The 25,745-nt window shown below is 46.9% G+C and overlaps 1 protein-coding gene across 1 annotated transcript; it reads left to right on the top strand.

Moving 5' to 3' along the window:
- Positions 1-20,465: 20,465 nt before the first annotated feature.
- On the top strand, positions 20,466-23,978 carry LOC122384891 (glutamate receptor 2-like). The gene is made up of 2 exons (XM_043372695.1): positions 20,466-21,686; positions 23,919-23,978. The coding sequence occupies exons 1-2, from the start codon at positions 20,466-20,468 to the stop codon at positions 23,976-23,978; spliced, it is 1,281 nt and encodes a 426-aa protein (XP_043228630.1).
- Positions 23,979-25,745: the final 1,767 nt, after the last annotated feature.

The following is a 25,745-nucleotide window of genomic DNA, read 5'->3' as shown; positions in this document are numbered from 1 at the left end:
TCCTTCAGCTCCTATCATTCATTTTTATTGTCGATGAAAACTTCATTATATCCCGACTTACGACATGAGACTGGTAGGCTTGTGTTGGGCAAATCTGGTCAGCGGGTCTGGCTTGGCACCCGTCTACTGAACTTATCACTGGAACGCGTGGGCAGAGACGAATGACTCCTCACTGCATTTCCTGGATAGGTAGAAGTAATATCGATGATATTCAATACCAGGCTTCAGGCTCCGTCGCCTCTCAATTTATCTAGCTGCTTTCTCTTCCAGACAAGGGTGCGCTTGAATTATCAATGTTACTCGCCTCCTCCGCGTGATATTGTATCATCCATCGCTCTTTCTCCTGGTGTTACCAACATCTGCATTCTTCATTAGTTCTATTATCACCTACTAAGAAAAGGTCTGTCAACTATAGGTTTCATACAAATTAACCTTGTTTGATTGCGCCACATTCTGTATTTGGCTGGTCAGCCACTGTTATAAAAGGGTCATCTATAGCGCAGGCCGCAGGTGCCCGTCGTACTAAACAGAGGTGCCTTATATTATGGCAAATAAGCTAGCAACGATGACAGCCGCATATTGAGATGGATGTATTCTGGGCAGGACACATCACTGGGATCGGTATTTTAATAGCCGAGATGTCGTTCATGACTAGACAATGTCTGCGTGCTATCGACCTACTTATTGAGTCATCACCGGCACGGGCTATTTGTATCAAATTTGGATACCTACATAAGATATAAGGCGCGAGGCTGATTAGGAGACCTCGTTGCATCTGAAATCGAGGTCCCGGTCTCGACCGGCTCCGGGCGGTTGGGAGCACATAACCCGGCTGCGCTTTGAGCTGGAGGCAGCGTGTTTGGCCGGCGCATTCCTTCCCGCGCTGCCAAAGCTGCTTTGCTGGCTGGAAAACACGGTGAAAGCCACTCCATGCAGCTCAGCGGGTCGTACACCTAAAAATACAGCCTATTGCAAACTCATTGCACAGTCTACGCCTCGTGAATCCAACAGGCACCGATGTAGGTGGTGCAAACGCCTTAACGAAAACCTCGAATGAACGCAGTGGATTATCGGTTAAATAGTTAAATATGGCCATGTAAAAAGAGAATTATAATAGGTAACGTCCTTAAAAAAAGTCAAGCTAATCTATATGTATCACCCTTATTTTGACTCCGGTTACTTGCAAACGATGATTGCTAAATGATGCGTCTCCATTCACTTTGAGTCTCTGCAAGCGAGCGATCAACTATCTGAATGACTGTAACTCAGACTGCAGTTAAATCATGGCATCATGCACCTGAGGCTTAGCCATACAAGTACCGCGGGCTTATTCTAATGCGCCCCGCCATTCAAGGCTAGATATTCGCGATTGCGGAAATGCTAATGGTAAGACGGCTTTTGCTAAATCCGAAACAAAAATTTCTGCTGATCTCGCTATGTGTTCGTGAAGAAATGTCTCAGGAATGCTGAAGTTGCTAGGAGATGCAATCTATGCAGTCCTGCTTCTGCTTCTGGGAAGAGGCATGTTTTGATTCCAGTTAGGACCCTTTGCCCTGGCACAAGGCATGCTGCGGTAAGTACGCCTATCAGTTGCTAATTCTCATAAGGGATGCGCTTTACGAATGCAGATGCACCAACTAGATGCGGCGCTGATACTTGATTTGTTAGCTTGATTTTGTCTGTTACACCAAGTACACATTACACAATTGACAGAGACAACAAAGTAAAAAGCCTAAAACATCTATTCAAGTGCGCACAAGAGCATCCCCCCACATGACACATTACTACCTTAACAAACCTGTTGGATGTTGAGCGCAGACTGGGCGCCGGTAGAGGACGGCCAATATGAGCGTGTTGGCTACGGTGGCCACGAGGAACACGAGCAGAAACAGAAGCACCACCACGCCTCAATGACAGCGTGCAGCAGGTGGGCCGCCGGCATGGCACCGCTCAGACACGGCTGAAATAGTGGGAGACCGGTCAGAGATCGTTCAGACACGGCTGAAATAGTGGGAGACCGGTCAGACATCGTCCAGACACGGCTGCAATAGTAGGAACGTCTGACGGGTCAGACATTGCCCAGTCGCGGCTGAAATAGGTGAAATAGGTAGTCAGGCACCGTCGAGTCACGACTGACATGTCAGACACCGCCAAGCCTCGGCTGATGTGGGACAAAAGTCAGGTCTGACCGGCAGAAGAAGAGTGTCAATATCTATATGTCAATATCAAACACGGGTCGATATCTAATGGGGAGGGAGGAACGGGGGGGAAGAAAATCAGTGACGCGGAGGGGGCCGCATTGCGCTGAATGCGCCAGTCCAGGTTGAGGAAGGTCTGTACGTGCAAGGCCTAAGTCACGTGCGTTAGGTATGGCGAGCGAACTCTTAATTAAATACCAAACCCGTTTGCACTGACAGGTGCGTGCCGCGCCGATGATGGATTGACGCTCATCAATCGCGTCGCAACACTACCGTAGCCGACTCATTCTCAAGGCTCCCACAGGTGCAATGGCCTAGCTCGGTTTCCGCGGCTGCGAGGCGGCCCGCCGCGGCCTTGACAGGGATTGGCGCTCAGGCGGAGATGGCAGAGATGATGGCTGACACGCGGCAGCCGGGCCCCCGGTCGGTTAGCTATCAGTGGTGAACCTGCAGTTCGGGTTATGTCATGCAGGTCTGGGGAGATGACTATTACGAAGGAGGTGAACTTGATGCGGACGGTGGGGAAGGTGTTGCAACGAGTTATTGCAGATCAAATTGTCTGCTACGGGTGATGATACTGTTTGAAAATACATAAACGTGATGTGGCCAAACATTTTTTTTATGGTGATGTACTGTTACTTGATAAAATACAATAATTTCTATTAAATAAATGTATTCCATGTTTTTCGTTCAAAGTTTTTTTTTCGAACGGAATCTTTCCAGATGAACATACTTTTTTATAAAAACACGGGCCTGTTCGTACATTCACTCTGCCGTTATTCCTGGTTTCTTGAGCATTGTGCTGCTCATCAATAGAGTCGCAGACCATTTGGTCTATTAGCTAAACAGAAGGAAACAATTTCGGCGTCATTCTGCCTACTTCATAGCTCACCCCTCTTTAACCTTCAGCCGGACCTGAGAGGTGGTAGACGTCCGCTATCAGCCCTGCACGCTACTGCCACGATACGACCCGAAGTGACCTCCGGCGACCTCTTATACGACCCGTGCACGGGCTAATCTCCAAAGCCGATAACAAGTGACTGTGCATGGCAGAAGGTGCGTCCGAGGCTTGGTGAAACTTTAAGGAGAAATAGTTGTCAGCAATTTAAGATACTCATGTATTTGCGCTTAAACAATTTTCATTCGGGATCTGTAAATGTTGCAAGAGCCAGGCATCCTCTTACAATGCATCTAAATGCGGCCGCTAACTTCATAGATTGGACACTAAAAGAACGCTTGCAAACATGATCAGAACAAAGTGAACATATCAAAATGTCATCCTTTATTTTGAAGATTGATGATGTTTTGATGATATCGAATAGAGCTATCGGAGAAACGGAAATGTTTCGTTTGCCCAATAAGCAAAATAACGGGTATTGACCATTTGCAACACCGGTGCTCATGCTTCGCCTAAAAATTATCCTGTAAAACCTCGAACATTTTCGAACGCTGCATTCTTAGAGCAAAGTTTAAGTTTAAGTTTTTGAGCTGCTATTTTAGAGTGTGAAATTCTTTTGTATATAAACTACGTCCGACCATCATCAGTGCTTTTTTCGAACCAATGGATTGTAAGCTTACTATAGCGACATTCCTAAGCCGCTGATTATCATTATTTGTGATTCAGGGTGTGCCACAAACTCCACAGCGCAACGGCGCGTGTTTGCAAAACGGGTAGCACCACTCCTACACGGATGTGATTTTGCAATCTTCATACTAGCACATTTTTGTCAGGGTGATCCCTGATGGCCCATAACAGATTATACACAGTGTTTTACGTGTTTTGTGGTGAGTACGATGGGAGTAAATGTAAGCCAGAGCCTGCAAAAGTGCAAAACCTCACCAATGTCATAGTTAGAGGAATTTGTGTTAAACTCATGGGACTGAAGGGAGCTCCCGCGCTGGATCGTCAGGAATGTGAAACCCTCATTCCGGTGACGTAAGAAAAGAGGAGACCCGCTTCACGATCCTCACTAGGAATCCAATGACTGGTGATAGATTCTCTTTGGTCACTGGTGAGGAATCTGACAGAAATCGCGCAACAGGTGTCAGGTTTTTACAGCAGACAACTTGTTGGCTATAATGGCCTTTATAATGAATACCGAAGGATTCAACTTCCGGCCTCTCGACTCTCGTATTGTCCCCACTGTTCCTAAACTGCATTTCCAGTTGCTTCAACTTTTGGGTATCTAGATTAAGGAATATTTGGATGGAGCTATTCTAGTTGCAATGAGAAAATGCATTTTATTGCCTACAAATATGGTCCTTTCCTGTATTTCTTGTTCGGAATAATGTAACCTGCACGAAAACAGTGACACACCCATGTGAATGGTACATGAGCAATGGGCAATGGGCATGCCATTTTCTTATTTAAGGTCATTGCACGGCATTGTCTTTTCACAAAGCAGTGCTGTTCTACCTCATGAATTGGTATCCGGTGTTGTTGACCGGTGCCGCTGGTGTTAGACAATGGACGCCTTCTTGGTCCAGTACTCACTCGTAAGCCCATAACACGTATAGCTATAATTATGAACTCGATTGCTGATCTGATGTATATTTTTAGAATAACAGTGAGTTGGTGTACTTACACTGGCGACAGTAGGGGAGAGTGGGGCAAAGCGGCCACCCGGGGCAAAGCGGCCACCCATCGTTTTAGCCCTTCATAGCTGGCGTCAGTTCCAATTTATGGTTTCCATTTATACTTCTCTTCACGGTCGTTCGAATGAGCCAGACCGGGGTTTCAGGCCCATCACCATTGTTCTGTGAAACACGGAAAGCATTTCTTGCCAGGTTACCAACCATGTTTACAATTTTTAAATATTATGCTATTCCATAACCGTTTGAAATTTTTATAAGCGTTCTTGTCCATGCATTGCATGGTTATCGTACATGTATTCTACCAATTTTAATGTTTTTTACCCCACTAATAGCTAAGCTGGAATATTTTTGTCTCGGACGGTACACGAGGGGCAAAGTGGCCGGGGCAAAGTGGCCACCCCCCAATTGGCCATCAGTTGTTTCCATCTGGATAAAAAGCATTATTTATATTCACATGTGTCGTCATGCATTCATCTTGGCCACTTTTCAGTTGCATGAGTTACCAAACAATGCAATTAAATGTTTTTTCATGAAAATCCTTTCTTTGTTTACCTACAGGTGGAAGATGATAAAGTAAACATCCATCCTCGCTTAAACCTTGCCACCATCAAATACCCTAGCCGTACATGAGGCAACTATTTTGTTTCTCACATCGGGACTTGAGAAGACGCCGGTGGCCGCTTTGCCCCAGGGTATGGGGCAAAGTGGCCAATATGCATAGGTTTAAAGTTTTGTCAATATCTTCCATATGTGAACACCTTTGGAAATAAAACGCAGTTGAAATAAAAGGCAACTTAATGGGGATCACATTGGTATAGAAAGAATCTTTCCAAGTTTAAAAATCAAGCGTTGGCATCGTGACAAGCGTTAGAGTGGCCGCTTTGTCCCACTCTCCCCTACAACGTTAGTGGTTTCTCATATATGTCAATGGCATCCAGCATCATAGGCGGCGGAACGGGGAGGGCACCGTGCCCCCCTTTGATTTTGGCATTTTAACATTAGCCCTATGGGCGTTGCATGGAAAGAATGGGACCAAAAGGCGGCAGTGCCTCCCCCCCCTTGAAGGTGTTCCGCCGCTACTGTCCAGCATTTAGTAGGAAGGAGTAAAGCCAACTATTGCAATAAATAAACGATGCGCTTTGCCTTCGTAGAGCACCATGCAAGGCAAAATTTCAAAGGAATCGTTGGATGAAAATACAAATAAGAAATCACAAACAACTGTGCCTGGAAAAAAAACACTTATCGGTTGAATACCACGTCTCAATGGCGCGTCTTGATTGTTAATAAATGAATGGGATATGAACGATCACACAACTTAACGTTAGTTTTACATGTCTTCACAAGCTTCACTTCCCGCTCTTTATGTTTGGTGCATTGTTTAATGCTTACCTAACCCTAGGAAATCATTTCCTTTGTGCAAATGCAGCCCTCGGAAACCGGTATTTTGCATTAAATCAACCCTGCCTCGCCAATCGATCCGTTTCTTTTTTGCATATCGATGTCTACTCCTGGGTACCTGTGCAACCTACGGTAAATTGCTGCATCGTTGGCGATAAGAATGTCATGCTACAGCCAGCTGTGATGTTTCACTCACCGTTTCTAAACCAGACCAATATGTAATGTGTGATTGTGCCACTACAAACTAGCACAACTTCACACGTTATGGCGCCAAATCTGGTGAATGAAGACACAAAAATCGTAATCGCTACAGGCGCCAGTGTTCATACACGGGCTTGGGACAGTGCTATTAGAGGAAAGCGTATACGGCTATTGACCATTCCGTTGTGTCCGGGCGGAAAACCATTCATGTTCACATGAATCGGCCAACTGACTAAACGATCCTAATGGATTACAGTGTACCCTCGCCTGTCCGGCTACAGAACAATACCATTCAAAATCAGTACCGATGTCTTTGAGGAACACACCGCTCATCTTTCAAACGCCCTTCTACGAGCACTGCGCTCCTCCCAAAGTGAGATCACCTACATCGGAGTACAAGACGAACATGTCCGCCCCGCCCTAGAGCAATCAGGTCTTTGGGGAAGACTAGTCAGGTCTGAGGAAGATCAGCCGGGTCTATGGGAAGGGTCATGGTCGGGTCTCCGAGGAAGAACTGTCGGCTCAATGCGGGAACCTGACTAGTGGAGTCCGTGCGATGGCTTTCGTTGCTCTCGTGTGGGAGAGATCACTAAGTTGAGATCGATTTGGATGGTTTGACGGATGCAGAGACATAGTGAAAGATTTCCCAAGCTGTCTGCCCTTTCAATGTGACTCGTCGAGCGGCAGAATGGGTTTGAAGGGATGGGGATAAGGAGTTCGCCTCTAGCCATATCGTTCCGAACATAGGAGTGCCCACAGTGGACCCAGGTGTCCGGAGGCAGACATGCATTCAGCAACCAGTCTGGGTTAGCAGCGGATTGAGAAGGAATGCAGCGGATAATGAGGGCTTTACAGACACTCCCTTCCAAGAACCAGACGGTTTCCAATGTGCGGCCATGGTTTATTTGATCCTATCGGACACCAAATAAATAATAAAGTGACGCTCCTTGCATGAACAGCACGCAACCGTTCATAGTTAAACCGTTAACGAGCTTTTATTTGATCATCATTGGTCAAAGCAAAATTGTTACCTCTTTTGGTGAAAATGGAAACATTAAAAATGAAACACAGACATCATTATCCTCTTCAAGCCAAGTTTTGTAAAAAAAAAACTACATTATTTCAGTGAGGCTTTAACAGTCACTTGTGAGCAGTTGAATGTTGACACATTGCAGATTTTTCCAAATAATGGAAGAAGTGAGCAGCTATTTTTAACAACCACCGTCAGTTCATTGCTACTGCTAGTTATCTAGCTACATTCTCACCTGTTACTGAATGACAGTTGCGCCTCAACTCGGGGTTCATGGGCGCGCGACATCCACTCTGCGCGCCGCCGTCGCCCGCCGCGCGGTGCTAGCTGCACGCTCACTCGTCGCAGTCCCGCGCGCGACTGGTGCTAGTCGCCAGTCGGGCGTGCGAGTCTCTGGTCGCGCGCCGCGCCGCCGCGCGACTCCAGGGCCGCGGCAGAGCGCGCCGCGCGCTCCGGACAGCCGTCACCGGTGCCCGGTGGGTCACTTTTGGGTATGAAATTTGCCATAGATGCATTCGGGGGTTTCTGATGGAGAAAACGCTTCAGCGTGACGCTAGAAATGAATGATTGTGTATTATAAGAATAAAGCTGAAAAGAAAAAAGCATCACTTACCTATAAGCTGCTAAAAAGGGATATCCTTAACCCTATTAGTGGCAGGGGGTTGTTTTCATTAGTGGCATTAGTTGTTTTCATCCACCCCTCGGGTTTTTCGGGAATATCTCCGAAACCGCTGAAGCTACGATGCTGAAATTTTCTGACTTTTCCTTAAACTAAATTGGGCACATTCCCTGAAAATTTCAAGTTCATAACTTTTCCAGGGGCGGCTCCAGAGCACTGGGAATTAGGGGGTCCTATTCATGAAGCGAGTCATTTGGGCGAAGATCACGATGCTGATGTATTATAACTGTATGCACCAGTGTTACGAACAGTGAATGAAAGGTATCGTGTGATAACATATGCAAAGTTATTGTGCATCCTCTTTTGACACGTTTTTGCTATAATAGGCGGATCCAGGCGTCCAAAAAGGGGGGTTATGTTTTACCTCCCAACATAGGTGACCTGTCACCGCCTATGCATGACCAATACAATTGAAGTCGTTCTCTCATAAGAAAATTGTAACATAACAAGACCATTGCCACCCTTTTTAGAAACAGTACCAACAAAAACCTTATTTACCATACTTTTTGTGTACCCCCAATCTCAATGATCTGTATCCGTCTATGATTTTTGAAAATGCATATTTTTAGGATCCATGTGAATTCCTGGTTCATTCTCTATCGATCGGCAAAAGTTGCGTTAAGATTGGTTCAGAAACCTGGCCGTGATAAACAGTCTAAAATGTATCTGCAATTTGCCCGTTCCCCCCTCTACCCCCCTATTGACATTTTATAATTTTTAATTTTTTTTAGAAATGTAGATCCCGTTGAGCGAAATCGAATGCCGTTTGAATGTTGAAAATCGGCCCGTTAGATCTCGAGATAGCAGGGGGGTCGTAAACAGCCCCCCTGCCACTAATAGGGGTAGCCAGGAGCCTGCCACTAATAGGGTTAACCCTCGCATGTGTAGGGGGGGTCGGATGGACCCCCCATGGTTTTTCGCAAATAACTCGCGTAAAAAGCGGCCGATTGCGACGAAACTTTCAGTACCCTCACATTGATCAATTTTACACCTACCCTGAAAATTTCATGACCCTGACCCAAATGACCTTTGACCTGTGACCTCTTTTCCGAGACCATGTTTGGCCGGAATCGCGATTCTGCGTATGTCGGCTCGCATTAGCCGCGCGTTTGCAAGCTTTTCGTGGTTTCAAACGTTCAAACATGTGATTTGATGTTGCTTCCATGCATTAGGGTGGGTGTCAAGGTCACCTGAAGGTCAGGTCAGGTCATTGACCTTTGGTGACCTCGGGTGACCTCGGTTCACTTTTTCGTGCTGTACATGTTTCTAGGCTAGTTTTTGGAGCTGAATTCGAATTTAGCAACCATTTGAACATTTACGAAGTAGTTTTGGTGTCTTCGTAACATGTTACGAAGCTGTCAGAGGCGGTTGACACGTACTACGAATACCCGTCACGACGCCTACTGGTTGACCTGACCTGACCTGACCCGACTTGGTCTAAATGCTTAAAGACATCATCTGTGATCAAAACTAACACGATATTCGTGATCAGCACCCCGAAAAAAAAACCCTTAGCAGCCACACTTTACGACTTTCTAACAGGTCCCGATTTTCCCGACTTTGGGTCATTGACCTGACCTGGAAGGTCAACCAATGACCTAGGACCTTAAAATTGGGTATCATCGGCTTTCTCTCGTCACGGGCAACACGCTCGTTTTTTCCGCGAAGCTCTAGCTCAATCAGGGGCCAAACGGCAAGGGGGGGTCCAACCGACCCCCCTCCCCTACACATTAGAAGCTGGCAAACGCCGCACACATGCGAGGGTTAACATATGGGATGCATTGAGTTCTATGAAGATCCTTAAAGTTAGTGGAAGGCAAGTTTTTACGAGATTTAAATTTCCCGGCACTTTGGGATTGATGCACAGTATGACACCTTTTTTTGCGAATATTCATTGGAAGTTAAGAAAGTCAAACGCTATCAACAAGAACAAGACTGAAGTTAAAAGCTATAAACAAGAACAAGATAAAAAACAAGACGAACAGTGAAGTTGTACGCCTGGGTCTCAAGGCTGCGCGTTCTAACCCAGCAAGCAAGCAAGCATGAGCATGCCAAGAATATTTATCATAGTTTTGTGCTCACTTTTCGGACATATGCCGCGAAACGTTTGCATTTTATGAGCCAGGTCAGGTCACTGAGCTATGACTATGTCAGGTCGAGCTCGGCCAAAGGAGGTGGTTATTATGATCTGGGTGAGGCTTGTTTCCTTCTAGCGTTTTCTTCTGCATTGCAATTGTTGATGTGGATTGATATTCTAGGAGCTATGTGGGTGAAAATCCTTTTTCAGTTCTAAAATGAAGGTACCACACCTCTTGATGGATAAAAAACCGGAATGATATCCCGCGCCCCGCTGGGCTATTCAGCCATACGCGCCCTGCTGGGGGGGGGGGGCAGATTCTGCCCCCCCCCCCTGTCTAACTTCCGAACCGATGGTCGTAGAAAGACGGGGAAAACGGCAATCGAAAGCTCTCAACAAGGCGGATCTTAGGAGCCCAAATTTTTTTGCTTAAGTAGGTCAGAGGTCAGGTCAAGGTCAGGTCAAGGGTACAAAATGCAAGTTTCTACAGTATCGGCCTTGCACCGTAGTTGCCGAAGAATGGACTGAGACTGATTACCCAAAACGTGTTCTTAGACTACCAAGACAATATTCGTTGCACACAATGTCATTCAAAGGTCAAGGTCAAGGTCAGGTCAGGTCAGGTCAGGTCACCAAAAACAAAATATAGAAAAGGGCATGTGCGACACATGTTTTATGGGTCATTTTACTCATGGAATTCAATAGGCACACTCAATAAGTGATATGGACCACCTCTGGATGAATTTCAGGTCGAGGTCAGGTCAAGGTCAGGTCAAGTGAGGTCAAATTTTGAAGTTGGTTGTTAAGGCCTAAAAAGTTGTCTATCCGATGCAGTTTTTCACGGCGAATCGAATGGTGCTATTTTTGTTTCCGTACGAGGTCTAGAACTTCCAAAAAAATTATTTTTCAAAAAATTTGTGTGTCGTGACATCATAAAATTTTGAATAACTCCCACATTTTTGAAACGATTCTTCTAAAAATTGGTATGTAGGTGCACATAGACCAGTTCTTTGACATATATTCCGGTTTTTTCGATAAACCCAAAATGTTGGATTTTATAAATATTTTCCCAAAAAAGTCAGTTTTTTGGAAAATTTTTGGCCAAAATCCAAAATTTTCAAAAAACTGAGATAGCCATTTGATAGACAAAGTAGAATCACGTATAACCTTTTTTGTTACGTCTTGATTCCTTTAAAAATGAAGATGTTAGCGGCGTTTGAAATTTTGCCGTTTTTGAGGCGAAAATGGCGAACATGACGTCACTAAAACGTCAATTTCTCAAAAATTGTCCGACGGATTTCGCTCAAATTTTCAGGAAGCGTGTCAAATTGATGTATGATAAGGTACTGAAAGTTTGACGTCGCTGGCGTAACGCGTTTAGAAGTTATTGGCGAAAAACGGGAGGGGGGCAGATTCTGCCCCCCCCCCAGCGGGGCGCGGGATATGGAACGCCACAACTACCACGGTACGGGGACCCGCAGTTGCCGTATACGAACCCCAAGTCTAACCGTCTGTCCTGTCCAGTAACAGCCGATAACATTGATATCGAGTGCCAGTCCCTGTACAAGAGCAGCTGAGGTTTTCTGTGCGTGCCCTCTGACAGCTTATCGTCGTTTCCTGTGAGGGTGCTGGGAAAATTTACTCAGGGTCGCTGTACAGCAGCAACTGCGGGTCCCCGTACCAAGCACCATATAAATCAATATGTCGTCGGGTTGTATTTGTATTTGTATTTGTAAAGGCACGAACTATCCACACGGATGTGGTTTTTACAGTTCTTAGTCATATGAGGTACATAAAGCGAGGGTAAAACGCGACACATACAAAAAAAAAAACATACATACGCGCCTATTCCTACTAAAATCAGCTTCAAGTGACCTGAGAGAGGAGCCGCCGCTGCAGCTGTCTCTTAAACTTCCCGACTGACATATTCTCGCAGTCGTATGGAAGTCTGTTCATTTCCAGAGCTGCGCGGTACGCGAAACGCCTCTTCCCGGTTTCCGTTCTGACTCTTGGTAGAGATAAAAGATTGTCCTGTCTGGTGTGTCGCAAACGATCGGGAATGTCGCGGTTTGTGGTAAAAAGGTCGGCAAGACTCTCCGGCCTACTGGTGCGGCGGACTTTGTGGAGAAGGCAGAGGGTCTGGAAAAGGAAGAGGTCAGGAGCGTCAAACCATCCCAGCGCCTCCCGCACACTTGAAACGTGGTCGAATTTACGTTTTCCGGAAACAATCCGAGCCGCAAAGTTGATGAGTTTTTGAAGGCGGTGCAGGTTTCCGGCTGCGCCAGAACCGTACACGACAAGGCAGTAGCGGATGTGCGAGAACACTAGGGATGTGATGATTTGAGGAAGGATTTCAGGCGGGAGGTAGTGACGTATGTGGGAAAGGCTGACAAGGATACCGCAGCACTTTCGGGAGACGGCAGACACGTGAGCGTCCCAGGTCAGTTGTTGGTCAAAGATAACTCCCAAGTTTCGCGCCTCAGGACGAGGGGTCAGGGAGGTGTCGCGAAACTTGACAGTGAATTTTGGGAGTGAGCGCAGATTTTGTCGTGAGCCAATGGTAAGAAGTTCAAACTTGGTTACGTTAACTTTTAAACCGTTGCTAAGAAAATAATCTCCAAGTGAGGCAAGAGCGGATTCCATGCGAACGATAAGTGTTGAAAGAGCAGATTTTGGTTCCGAAACCATGACCTGAGTATCATCGGCGTATTGCACGACGAGTGCATCCGCCGCATGAAGACTCAGGTCATTTGCAAACGCGCAGAAAAGGATCGGTCCGAGAGAAGAACCTTGAAAGACTCCTTGATTTATGGGACGTGGAGTGGAAGTTTTCACCTTGCCATCAGAGCCAGTGAAGCTGACACTCTGTGTGTGACCGTGCAAGTAATTTTGAAACCATGAGATGTCGATATTTAGAGTCCGAAGTTTTTCCAAAAGTTTCCCATGGTTAATTACATCGAAGCATTTACTGAGGTCGATCAAACAGAGGAGAGAGATTTTACCGGAATCGATCGCCGAAAGCAAGTGATCACTGATGAGGGTGAGCGCCGTCTCCGTAGAGTGCCGCGGGCGGAAGCCGTGCTGGGTGGGGGAAAGGAGATGGTTGGATGATAGGTAATAGTAGAGTTGGCGCTGGACCGCCCTCTCCACTATTTTGGCGATGACTGGGACGATGGAGATGGGACGGAAGTTTGAAGGATTGTTAGGATCACCGGTTTTGTGAATGGGGTACACGAGGGAATGTTTCCAGGAGGCAGGGATTTCGTTGGATGTGATGCAGGAGTTGACGAGGAATAAAAGAACGTGACCTATGGAGTTAAAGGAGAGCTTCAGGATGCGGATACAAAGGCCGTCCGCACCACGAGCCGGGGAGTTTCGCATGCTTGACACGATGCGGTGCAGAGCATTCAGGCTGATAGGGTGCAGGGCAAACGAACATGTACCCACCCTCGGTAGGCGGGTGGGGAGCGAAGGTGGCTGACCTAACGCTCTCAGTTCATTCGCGACGCTCGAGCCGACGTTGACGAAAAACTCATTTATATCGTTCGGTGACACTGTAGGCAGCACCTGAGCACTGGAAGAACGCTTACTGCCGATAATGTCCTTGGTAGTTTTCCAGCAGCTGGCACGGCCGCTCTCGAGTATGCGAGCGCCGAAGTACTGTCGCCTGTCAGCTCTAAAAGCGGCTCGAGCGAGACGATTCACAGAACGGTAAGATTCCGATCCGTGACCTGACATTCTGAGCGCCTGCGCACGCTGCATGATGAGTTGTCGAGTGTTGTCTGATATAGGTGGTGCTGACGGATTTCGCACAGTGACAGATTTCACAGGAGCATATCTAGAAACAATGGGTGACATGCGCTCCAGAAAGGCAGACCAGGCATCAGTCACATTCGTGGAGGAAAACACAGATGACCAGTCGGTTGCTAAGAGCGCGGATTCGAAACCAAGTAGGTCGAAACGTTTGAAAGAGCGGCAGGTAATGACTGATGGCTTAAAACGCGGACGAGGTATACAAAGAACGGCACGAATAAAACGGTGAGTGCTAAAATGACAAACGCGGGTACCTGAGTGTTTAAAGTCACGGTTTGACATGAGAACGTCGAGTAACGAGCCAGATCTAAAAGTCGCTGTGGTGATGGGCTGATTCAAAGAGTAGCTAGAGATGAACTCAAGCAAGCGCCGTTTGGACTGGGAGTCAGACAACAGATCACAGTTAAGGTCACCGGGTGCAGCTGCACGCGCCCCGCCATCCCTTAGTCGTGTCGACGGACGAGACAGGACGCCTCTGCAGAGTTGAACATCCGGTGGTTGCAGAGCCGGGTGGTTGTCGGAGCGATGTTTAGTCCATGGGTTCGGAGCCGGACAGGCGACGATGGTCAGCAGCCGCACCACGGCGAGGAGCGTCACGTACCGTAAGATGTCCTGATGCATGGTGACACGTAATATGAAGCAGCGGCACTCGCTCACTCTCGCTCACTAACCGACGGTGGTTGGATCACTTCTGTGTCTCAGTCATTCGGTCACAATAAGGCGCACTCACACTCAGGAAAGGCGCGGGGAGGGCTCACGGGGAGGAGAGCCACACTAGGGCGGCGCGTCCGCTCGGGGAGACGCGCACAGCCGGACTGGGTTCAATACAGCCAACGAGCCGGATGTCAATAAAGATGTAATTAACTCCCGGGGAGTGGTAGTGCCCCGTAGGGGATGTCCGGGAGCTCTGTTCTTTTATAAGAAAACTGCTCCACCGGAGACATGTTCACGAAACATTTCACATTAGCAATAAGTTGGCTGGATTGCGGCCGAAAGTACGCCGCATGGAACGAACCTGAATGATACTACTGCTGATTAATGCATACGCGATTCCTCGAATAATTATTAGACAAAATCACGTCTTGTAGACGCTATTCAAAATACCTAAATCATGAAGAGATCTTGGCTTGCTTTGTGCTGCTCGTAAAATGCAGGATTTGTTTTTAGATCGATGTTGTTTAATGACGGCTAGACATAAAGCGAAGATACTATGTGGAAAAGCAAAACATATTACTTTCACTGCAGGAACACAATGCATGTATTGCGCTCCTGAAATACGCGTCGCTTAATAACAGCATGTGACGTGTCCTAAGAAGAGCTACAACCTTGTAGACACTTTGCATACGTTTCTTATCTCTTACATAATATGTTAACAGGTAATGACATATTCAGTCCCAGCCGCACTCGGTACAGCTTCACGGACAAATTGTTACGTCGGCATGTTCCGATCTACCTCGAGTCATCCGAATCCCATTCACATGTTTTAACTCGATTTAAAACGGTGATAAATTGAATGCTGTCATTTTTATTGAAATTTAAATGCCTACTGGTGATCAGGTATATCTCCTTGCGATGCTGAATGGTGAGTGTCGTCATAAAACAACCAGAGTGAGCGCTTTACAAAGTCAAGATATTCCGGAACTGAATGCTCAGTAGCTGATAACAGCTGCGGCCGTGAATTCAACGTCATTACATATTGCTATATTAACATTTGCATACTGTAAAGCAGATGCATTAACCTCTTTTGCCATCAGCCTGTTAGATAACCTACCCAAGGCAAGGACGTAGAGAGGTCGGCACAAGTCGTCGGTGCGGGGGAGGAAAGGAGGAGGCGGACTGCGGAGTGTGGACATGCGTACTGTGGACTGTGGGCTGTGGACTGGACTGTGGACTGAGGACTGTGGACTGTGGACTATGGACTGTCGAGGGAGTGAGTGTTAGGTGAGCGCGCTTAACTTTTTTTCGAAGCGGAGTTGTATTTATTTTGCTCTCTTCTCTACATACATACATTTCTTATTGTACGGTCAGTTTCTTAACCCGGCAGTTGCTGGGGTATTTCGCCACCCACCGTTTGCTGGGGGGGGGGGGGGGGGCGTTAAACGCCCCCAGCCGATAACTCGAGAACCAATAGGCGCAGCGAAACGCACGAGGCGGCAAACGAAAGAACGCGATGAGACGCTTCAGATGAGTACTTTAAAGTTGAATTTTGAGGTCACAGGTCAGGTCAAGGTCAGGTCAAACACCTGAAATCGGGCTTTCAGTAGCATGGACTTCAGGACTTCGCAATGGGCGCCTCTCGTCATAAACTCTGTCAAAACGGTGCACAATCCACCATATAAGGCCTGCAAGAGTGTCAGCTCCATATAGGGGTCAGTCAAGCATAGGTCAGGGTCAAGGTCAGGTCAACCGGGCAGGCACATATCCCCGAAAATGAAAACTGATATTCCCAGCCTGTGACACATGTTTTATGGGTAATTTGGGGCGTAGAACACGATGGTGACATTCATTTTACCATATGTGTACGTGTTTGGCTAAAAAAGTTCAATTTAAGAAATGCGTGTATCATGGTCGTGAAGAAGTCACGAGAAATTGCCAAGATTCAGTTCAAGATTTTGGAAAATGCGGAATGATAATCAATAATCGAAGATAGCCATTTGATTGTTCATGGTATTGGCAGTCTAATGGCGTTTACGGCATGTCTGTATGTCTATTCTGTGATTTTATATGAGTTTTTGAACATATGCCGTTTTTGGTCGAAAACTCAGAAATCGTGACGTCACTAAAACTTCGATATCTCAAAAAATTTCCGACCGATTTTTTTGAAACTTTGTCACAATAAACTTCAATCAATTCCCTACAGGTACCCAAAATTTGGCGCGCCTGCGGTGCCCCGTTTTTATGCTATGGCCCGGCGAAAAAAGTGGGGGCGTTTAACGCCCCCCACCCCCAGCAACTCGCGGGTTAAAAAATGAGGATTTATTTGCAGCGTTACCCGTCACGGTATACTACGGTAACTACAGCTTTTACTCGGTGTGAGGGGTGGTACTGGTGATCCGCTGTCTTGTGGATGGATGCTGCTTGATTCGTGGGTATTTCTGACCAGCAGTCTAAGTGATGAGCATGCGCAATGCAAGACAGACATGCGCAAACAATTAATCCCGGTCCTACGCACTATATTTTATGTTAGGTGTATGTGCAATTGTGCCGCCCATATCCAGTGTTCATTCTTAAAGGATGATACACCCTATGTATTCATGAGGGGACATGCATGCTCCTCGTTAATAAGTTAGGATAGCTCTCTGTTGTCCTATATAAAGTGGCAACGAGCATTGAGCAGTTGAGCACTGCTGTGGTCTTTGTATTTGCACAAAAGCAACAACTACCAAAAAGTTTTGCTGACTGTCATGCCTTTGGTTGGCCTTTCAAGAGACAACGGAATTTAATGGTGTCATTGATTGTCGGCCTTGCATTCTTGCCACATATTGCACCAATGCAATCCACAATGCAGTCACTCGTCTAATGCGTGACAGTGACTCATACAGGGCAACATTCCTCACTCAATAACTTTTCGAAGTAGTTCATTAAAAAGTACCTTTCAATTGTGCCGATTGTTAAATGATCAAACGTTATCAATTATCTTTCCACAAAGAGTGCTGTCACGTACATTGCCTACTGATGCATTTATTTGTTTACTTTATAGCGTTGCAACCGTGGACAGGGATTACGCTGGGAATACGAGTATACAGGGTTGGGCAGATAAATTGGGACAAAATACATATTTTCATTTTGAACGCCGTAGCTAAGAAATTTGTAAACATAGGCATTCCAAATTTGAATCACATATTGTCACACCAATTTTACACGTATGTTAGGTATATGTGCAATTGTGCCGCCCATATCCAGTGTTCATTCTTAAAGGATGATACACCCTATGTATTCATGAGGGGACATGCATGCTCCTCGTTAATAAGTTAGGATAGCTCTCTGTTGTCCTATATAAAGTGGCAACGAGCATTGAGCAGTTGAGCACTGCTGTGGTCTTTGTATTTGCACAAAAGCAACAACTACCAAAAAGTTTTGCTGACTGTCATGCCTTTGGTTGGCCTTTCAAGAGACAACGGAATTTAATGGTGTCATTGATTGTCGGCCTTGCATTCCTGCCACATATTGCACCAATGCAATCCACAATGCAGTCACTCGTCTAATGCGTGACAGTGACTCATACAGGGCAACATTCCTCACTCAATAACTTTTCGAAGTAGTTCATTAAAAAGTACCTTTCAATTGTGCCGATTGTTAAATGATCAAACGTTATCAATTATCTTTCCACAAAGAGTGCTGTCACGTACATTGCCTACTGATGCATTTATTTGTTTACTTTATAGCGTTGCAACCGTGGACAGGGATTACGCTGGGAATACGAGTATACAGGGTTGGGCAGATAAATTGGGACAAAATACATATTTTCATTTTGAACGCCGTAGCTAAGAAATTTGTAAACATAGGCATTCCAAATTTGAATCACATATTGTCACACCAATTTTACACGTTTATCACCAAATATGGTCACCGTGGTCCACCTGCATCAGTACTAATCGGTGCCTGGACTGGCCGCACGCGCGGCGAGATCTCCCGTCTGAAATGACTCGTAATTGTAGCCAACTGGCACTGCTGAGGCTCACCACAGTCACGAGGGGACGTTCGTTAGACTCACCCGCAAAAACGCCCCAACAACCAGAACTTGTGTAGGCTGGGGTTTAATGAGGAAGGGGGCATTTTCCCTTGGGTACAGTTCGCGGGATCCTCCGTTTCAGGAGATTTTGTATCTAATTTACTGTATGCCGGGGAGCTGACTCCTCGAACAGCATCACTCCATGCAGGATGTTGCATTCTTCCATCTTGCTGATCCGAACTGCCGGAGTAATGGTTAGGTACCCTGTAATGGCGAACCCCCTCCCGATTCCGTAAAACAAGGGGGCCCCACGTGACCGTCAGAAGTCACCGAGTGGAATGTCATCACCAATGTATGCTGCATGCTTTTTGGAACTAAGATCACGTCATCTGGGCTGGTTGCGATGTTGCATGGTGTTTGCGGTTGTTCATATGTTCGGTTATGGGGATACCATCGTCGAAAAAGACCTGCACGTGCTTGCTCGCTTCTCCAAGCCCTTCAAGAGGAAACAATCTTTTTAACGTCACAGCTGCTTCAACATCTATGTTGACAGGTTGATATGCATCAATGCATAAGAGTACATGTTTGAGGTGCTGGTATATCGCTTTCTCATGGCGCGGCTACCTTCGTTGTAAGCTCGCGCCACTGTTTTCGCGAGGATCCTCTGATTTAACTGAATTTTGCCTTTTAGACCCCCCGGAAAACCGGGGGAGCGGCCGGTGTCAATGCCATATGTATTTAAGGATGAGTCAATATCATATCTTCCTCCAACGTTTACGTCTGTTCGATACACACTACTTTCAGCCATTTGATGGAGCATAATTAGAGTATTGGCATGCATGTGCGCGCGGACTAAGTTGATAGTGGCTTGCTTAAGCCCACGTTCTGTGACCAGCCGACTCAAAATTACAATGGAACCTGCATAACATGGAAACGTATTCATTAGCCTATATTTATGTTCAAAAATTATCTTTTTCACTCAAAAAATAGTCGTTTTAGAGGAAGTTTAAATTTATCCCAATTTATCTGCCCAACCCTGTAGTAGTGCGTCTGACTTCTACACCAGTGCTCAATATTGCATCCTTTCAGTCGACGCTTTACTTAACTTTCGTGGGTAGCTGATTAGTTCCCTTCAATAACTTGTAATGGTCTTCAATTGAAGGCAATTGAGACATTCGTATGGCCATTGACCTAAGTTTGCGATGAAGATGGCCAACTCTTTCATTTTCAGGGCACGTAATTTAACGACTAAATGGCATAAAGCGACGCGCTTTATGTCATTTAGCCGCCGACTCCGTCTGTAATCGATGTGCGACCGTCTCTATCGGTAACAATCATGCAACGACGAGCTATTTGGATATTTATGGTGACATCCACCGCACCAAACACTCGATACGCCGTACATTGTCCATTAATCACAAACAAACCGCCATATGCTCACAATGCGGACTCGTGTCGTTACGGACGGTGGGAGCGTATGCAGGTGGCACGGACACGAGTGCCTTTGGAGCACGGTCGGACCGTGGATGGTAACGTGTCCGCTGCGTGTCCCCGCCGCGGTGGGTGCTCAGTGCTCCGGTAACAGTGGAGGGTGATGGTCGACTCGGTATGATTGTGGTTGTAAGTTGCGATGGTTTTGGACGCGTGACCCACGGACGCGCTTAGTTTGTGGGCCAGTTTTTCATGATATGAGGTCAGGTGTTAGCAACTTTCTCGTCTCACTCTTGAGCAAGGAATTTAAGTTCTGTAGCAGAAGAAGTTTGACTAAGACGAGAGTGAACCCGTCGCCCTAGACTCCCCACATGGAGGACCACGGTGACCTTGTATCAGCGGGCTCCAGCTGGTCGCAGCGGCAGGTCGGGACCCCCGACCGACCACTGCGGGTGCTCGCCAGCCACGACCCGCCCTACCTATACGTCCACCAGCTCCAGAACGGCTCGTACCACTACGAGGGCTACCTGTTCCAGCTGTGGGAGGCCATCACCAGCGAGCTCAACCTCAGCTACGTGATGCAGCCGGTGGTGGATCTGGGCTACGGCAGCGTCACCGAGAACGGCACCTGGACCGGCGTAGTGGGCGAACTGGCCTACGGACGCGCAGACGTCGCTCTCACCTGGCTGAAGATGCGCAGCGACCGCAAGACGGTCATTGATTTCATGGACGCCGTGCCGGTGGCGTTCGATGCAGCGACGTTCTACATTCGTCAGGGATCAAAGACGATCCCTGAAATGACTCCGAGTATCTTCAGCGCTCTTCTGAAGCCGCTGAGCGCTGACGTTTGGTGGATAATTCTGGCATTCCTGTTTGCGATGTCGGTCGCGCTTCGCGTGACTGTGCGCTTCAACCACCCCAGAGCTGAGGACCGGCGGACCGTCAGTGAGATGACCTGGTCGTCGTGCCTGCTCTCCAGCTTCATGGCTCTGGTGAACCAGGGCTGGGCTAGCACGCCGAGCTCCCTGGCCGCACGGGTCGTGACCGTCTCCTGCTGGGTGCTGAGCATCCTCATCTACGCCATTTACACTGCCAATCTCATCTCCTACCTAACCGTCACCAAGGTGGACCGGCCCATCACCAGCCTGCGCGAGTTTGTCGAAGAGCCCGGCTGGCTGTTTGCCATCGAGCCCGGATACGCCAACCTCAACGACTGGAAGGCTAGTGGTGATCAGTACGAGCGCGAGCTGTACCGTCGCGCTGCCACCGGGGACAGCTACATCCGACTGGAGCTGAGCGGGCCGACCGGCCGGCGCACCACCGAGCCCTACGTCATGACGTTCGTCGACCTGGACCGGCTGCTGTTCTCACAGGGCCCGGAGGCGTGTCACCTGGTGCCGCTGTTTGGCCGACAGCCCACCAGGAACCCCCAGTACCTGGCCATCGCGCAGGACCTGGGCCAGACCAAGCGGGCCATCAACACGCTAATGCTGCGGATGCTGGAGAGTGGTGTCGTGTCGCGCCTGCAGAACTATTGGCTGACGGCTGCGAAGGACATCTGTCGCTCCACGGCCACGTTTAAAGAGATGTCCGTGGGCGATGTGGTGGCAGTCATCGCCATTATGCCGATCGCGCTCATATTTTGCGCGCTTATTTTCGCCATAGAATTTGTGTGGTCAAGAGTTGTGTCATCGAGAGTGCGTGAAGCCAAGTATCAGGACTGTAAAGCGACTGAAAAACGCTATCTTTGCTTCAAAAGACGAAAACGCAAGTCTAAAGAAAGCGGGTCGTTGTATCGAAGACATGATGAGATGTATCGCGTATTTCATTCATAGTCGCTTTTCACGAGTTTAACAATGCTGTGACTGCAGTTGCTAACTGTTGCTCTGATTTTATTACCACACACATTAGAAAATGTCCTATGTTCATCCTAAGGAGCGATGTTCTACAGAAGGGAGAAGGTTGGCTCTAGTTTGGTCACATTACCGTGATAAATGATACTAGGGATATTTATTCATCCGTCAACGTTTGCGTATAACTTTGGATGCATACTATTCGAAAAGATTTGTCAACTGCGCTTTGCAAAAAAGATGTCGGATTTTCAACAGTTAAGAATGATATATTTTTAACTGCTATTTTTGATGACATGTCATAATTTATTTTTCATGTGATTGCCCGTCATATGTTCATTTTCCATGCCCATGCATTGAACTGGTTCAATCAATTCAAATGAAGACTTGTCGAAATTTGTCCTAGGATCATTCAGTCAATGTCGAAGAATCTTCATTGCTGTTAATTTGAAGTGGCTTTTGCAGCAACGGTGTTTTGTCCTTAGTCGTTTTCTTATATCCCTTTCCATATTTCTTACAACTTATTAAGCTATGTTTTAGTAATGGAGATATAAAGCTATGTTTGTTGTTTCCGCACGAATATATTGGAAACGTTTCATTATCAGAAATTTAGAGTCGCGTCGTTGGGTTCTGTCCCAGGATGTATGTGACGCAGTTATTGGACATGCATCGATAGCTACCTACGAATGATCAGTTTAATTACCAGAAGGTCGCGATATATTGGCGCTCATCCGAGCCGGAATGGCTCTTGGTTCGATGCTTTCATTACCTTTTTCTATGGGACAAATGACATATGAGAGGTGATGTCTACAGCCCTGTAGGGCAAGTGCAAGCGAAGGCGAATTAATATATCGAATAGAATTGGCTCTTGCTTACCGTCCATATCACCCATATGGCACTCACAAACGTTTATAACCTTAGACACTTTGTCTTGGCCGAATTATTTTAATAATAAAAACCCTCTGCCCTACATGCACCACCTGCACTGTCGACAATCTGTAAAGGCCACCAAAGCCCTGAAACATAAGTACTTCAGAGTCCACAGGTGTAACAAAGCCTGCGACATGAACCCCTGGGCTTCCGAACACCAGTTGACGCGCTAGTTTCCGATGCGACTCCCAAATCTGACGCGTCACCTTTTGCGAGCGAATTAAGTGGATCAAGGCCGCTGGTCGGAAATCAAAGGACTCATGCTGGCCGTTTTTATGAACTTTGCTACCACACAACACGGAAAACCCATGACGTAAAGCAAAACTAACGCGCAATAACAGGACCGGTAGCATGTTTTCATGGGATGACAGCAGGTCCTTGATGAATTATGAAAGCGGCAGTGGATATTTTTGACCCAGTCGGCTCGAATTGTGATCGCTCATTTTTCGCTATCGCGATATTTATGGGCCCAAATACAAGCACTTCGATGAATGTCATTGTTGAATAGCGGTTTTCACACCCATTTATTGCTGGTTGAATAGTTCTGGTGCGATAATGACGTCAGAGGTGGCACACAACGGTGGCGTCATGCATGATGTGTGTGCTCGTCTAGCTGAACAATGGCTGCCAATTGCCATCAGCCATGACTAAGGAAAAGGTAAGTATACTTATTTATTTTCTTGTTTGCTAAAAACGTTTTTAAACTTAGGAACGTCAAAATTGCGACCCGGCGATGATGCAAAAATAACATCTCTATCGGGGACCAAACAATATAGTTACAGCTGATTATATCTCCTGATTGCCTGCTCTTTAGCATAGGTATTGCACGGAGCTTACCAATTATTGAATGGTGAACGCCTAACGCAGCCTCCTCTTTGATCTCTCATTTGCACGTGTAACCCAATGTCAAGCGAATACACTATTTGAAATAATGTGCCCAGCCCCATACATGAGGTTGGCTTCGTTATGTGAACGATTTGCAACATTAACTGAATCAAAGCTTAGACTTCTGCCCATGGAGCACCCGGTTTATGTGTTCTGCAGACTCAGGCCATGGTCTCGGCAATGGAGTCGCATCGGTTTGCGTCTGGTCAGTATCGGTAGCAGTAAGATTTACCGGAGACTGGTTTACGAGGGAATGATGCTTGTCAGTCCCGACATGGTACCTACACATGAGGCCATGCTGTACTCGAATGTTAAATGATTCCCAAGTGAACTATGAATTCGATCGTCAGTTTACCCAATACCGATTGCCTTGAATATGTTTACACACATGAATACAAAGGCTCTTTATTTTTCTCATCGTTCTCTATCATTGCACTCATACGAGCTCTGCAATGCTATAAAGCTACGAGCTTCTATCGGAAGCTCCTGAATAAGATGTTGGATGTAAAACAAGTCGTTTGCGGCGGAAGCCGCCCTCAGTGACATCCATGCTGGCATGACGAAGAGGAGCCGTGGGTGATACGCTCCGCAGCGACGAACCGGCAACAACAGTTTACAATCAGTTCTGAACTCATTTTGTTGGCAGTTGACACCATCTGGATTTTATTAATCCGGATTTAATTATTTTATGCCCGCGCCCGCGTACCTACTGTGCTCGCAAAGCATCCTGATATCGACGTCCGAAAAGCGATGCGTGTTATGTCGACATGATCAAAATTAAATAATTTATAAAAGCATGCTCATAGTCTCAAATCTGTGACATTTGCGCCACCCAGGCTAATTTAGCGTGAATCCTGCTGTTTCGTCAGATGAAGCCTCAGGTTAGAGCAGCGGGGATACGATTTCCACGTCAGCACACGCAATAACGCGTCACTCAACAAATGTAAAAAGACTATAGGGTATCACCCATCGGTTCGAGCCTAATTGACAATTCGTCCCGCTGTGCTCGGACGGCTTATTCTGTCATATCGTCAGCAAACGTGGGAGGTGGGATCTACCTCGCGGACTCCATAAGGGTATCAACTATCTCATATAGCATCACATCACACGCCAACAGGCAACAGAGCATCCCTGGGGAATGTGGATGACGACTCCACTAATGTCGACTCCCACGGAGGGGATCGGAGGCCAGATCCTGCTGCGACTCCGGTGGCGCTGTATCGGGCTGCAGTGGCGCCATCTATTCATCGGCCGGCACCTGAGTCCGGGTGTGGACCGGAGTGGTAGCCAACCCAACCCACTGCCGGCAGCCCAGCAGCAGCAGCGGGTAAACACCTCAGCCGGTCAAGCACATGTACATTTGATATTAGTTTTGAATGGTATTGTGTCAGTGTTAATGTTGATGTAGTGTTGATTACGTCGCTTTACCGCAAACGGCTGCATTTGCCGTTACAACTGCAGCTGTCTCGCAAGAACCGTTTCTGGCTCCTGCAGCCGATAAAAAGCTGCACCCACGGCTGACACGGATCGTGATAGAAATAATGCCGTACCCCGTGGCCCGTGGCCGTACTTCAGGTGATAACTGCCTTCAGCTGAGGCCGGAGACGGTCAACCAGTCGGATCAGACATGGTGCTCATCCATGGACCTGAGCTCTCGGTGGTTCAGTAGCTCTCCGGCTACTGAACAGTGCTAGAAATGGCTGGTGTTCATGGCGTGAGAGTTATTTCTCTTGAGGTCCGTCGGACGGGTGATGTCACCGATTGCATAATGTTAGTGTTTTGACTGCTGGCTGCAAGTTAATCCCTTTCTTAGCTATGCAAATTATGTGCATATTTGATTTATTTACAGTATAAAGTGTGGTGTTAATTAAATTGTTTTCATTATGGAAGAAATATCGAATCATAAAAACAATCAGCTTGTGACATTTTTTACAGTCGACAAACGTTCTCGAACGTTTTTTCATGTTTCAAAGATCCAGATTCAGC

Source organism: Amphibalanus amphitrite, unplaced genomic scaffold, assembly GCF_019059575.1.
Source record: "Amphibalanus amphitrite isolate SeventyFive unplaced genomic scaffold, NRLGWU_Aamphi_draft 000201F_arrow, whole genome shotgun sequence".
Taxonomy (NCBI): Eukaryota; Metazoa; Arthropoda; class Thecostraca; order Balanomorpha; family Balanidae; genus Amphibalanus; species Amphibalanus amphitrite.
This window is presented reverse-complemented; position numbering and strand designations above follow the sequence as displayed.

Coding starts and splice junctions, on each gene's coding strand:
- LOC122384891 (XM_043372695.1), top strand. CDS start 20,466: ATGGAGGACCACGGTGACCTTGTATCAGCGGGCTCCAGCTGGTCGCAG. Junction 21,687..23,918: donor CCACGTTTAAAGAGATGTCC/GTGGGCGATGTG, acceptor TGTGTTCTGCAG/ACTCAGGCCATGGTCTCGGC.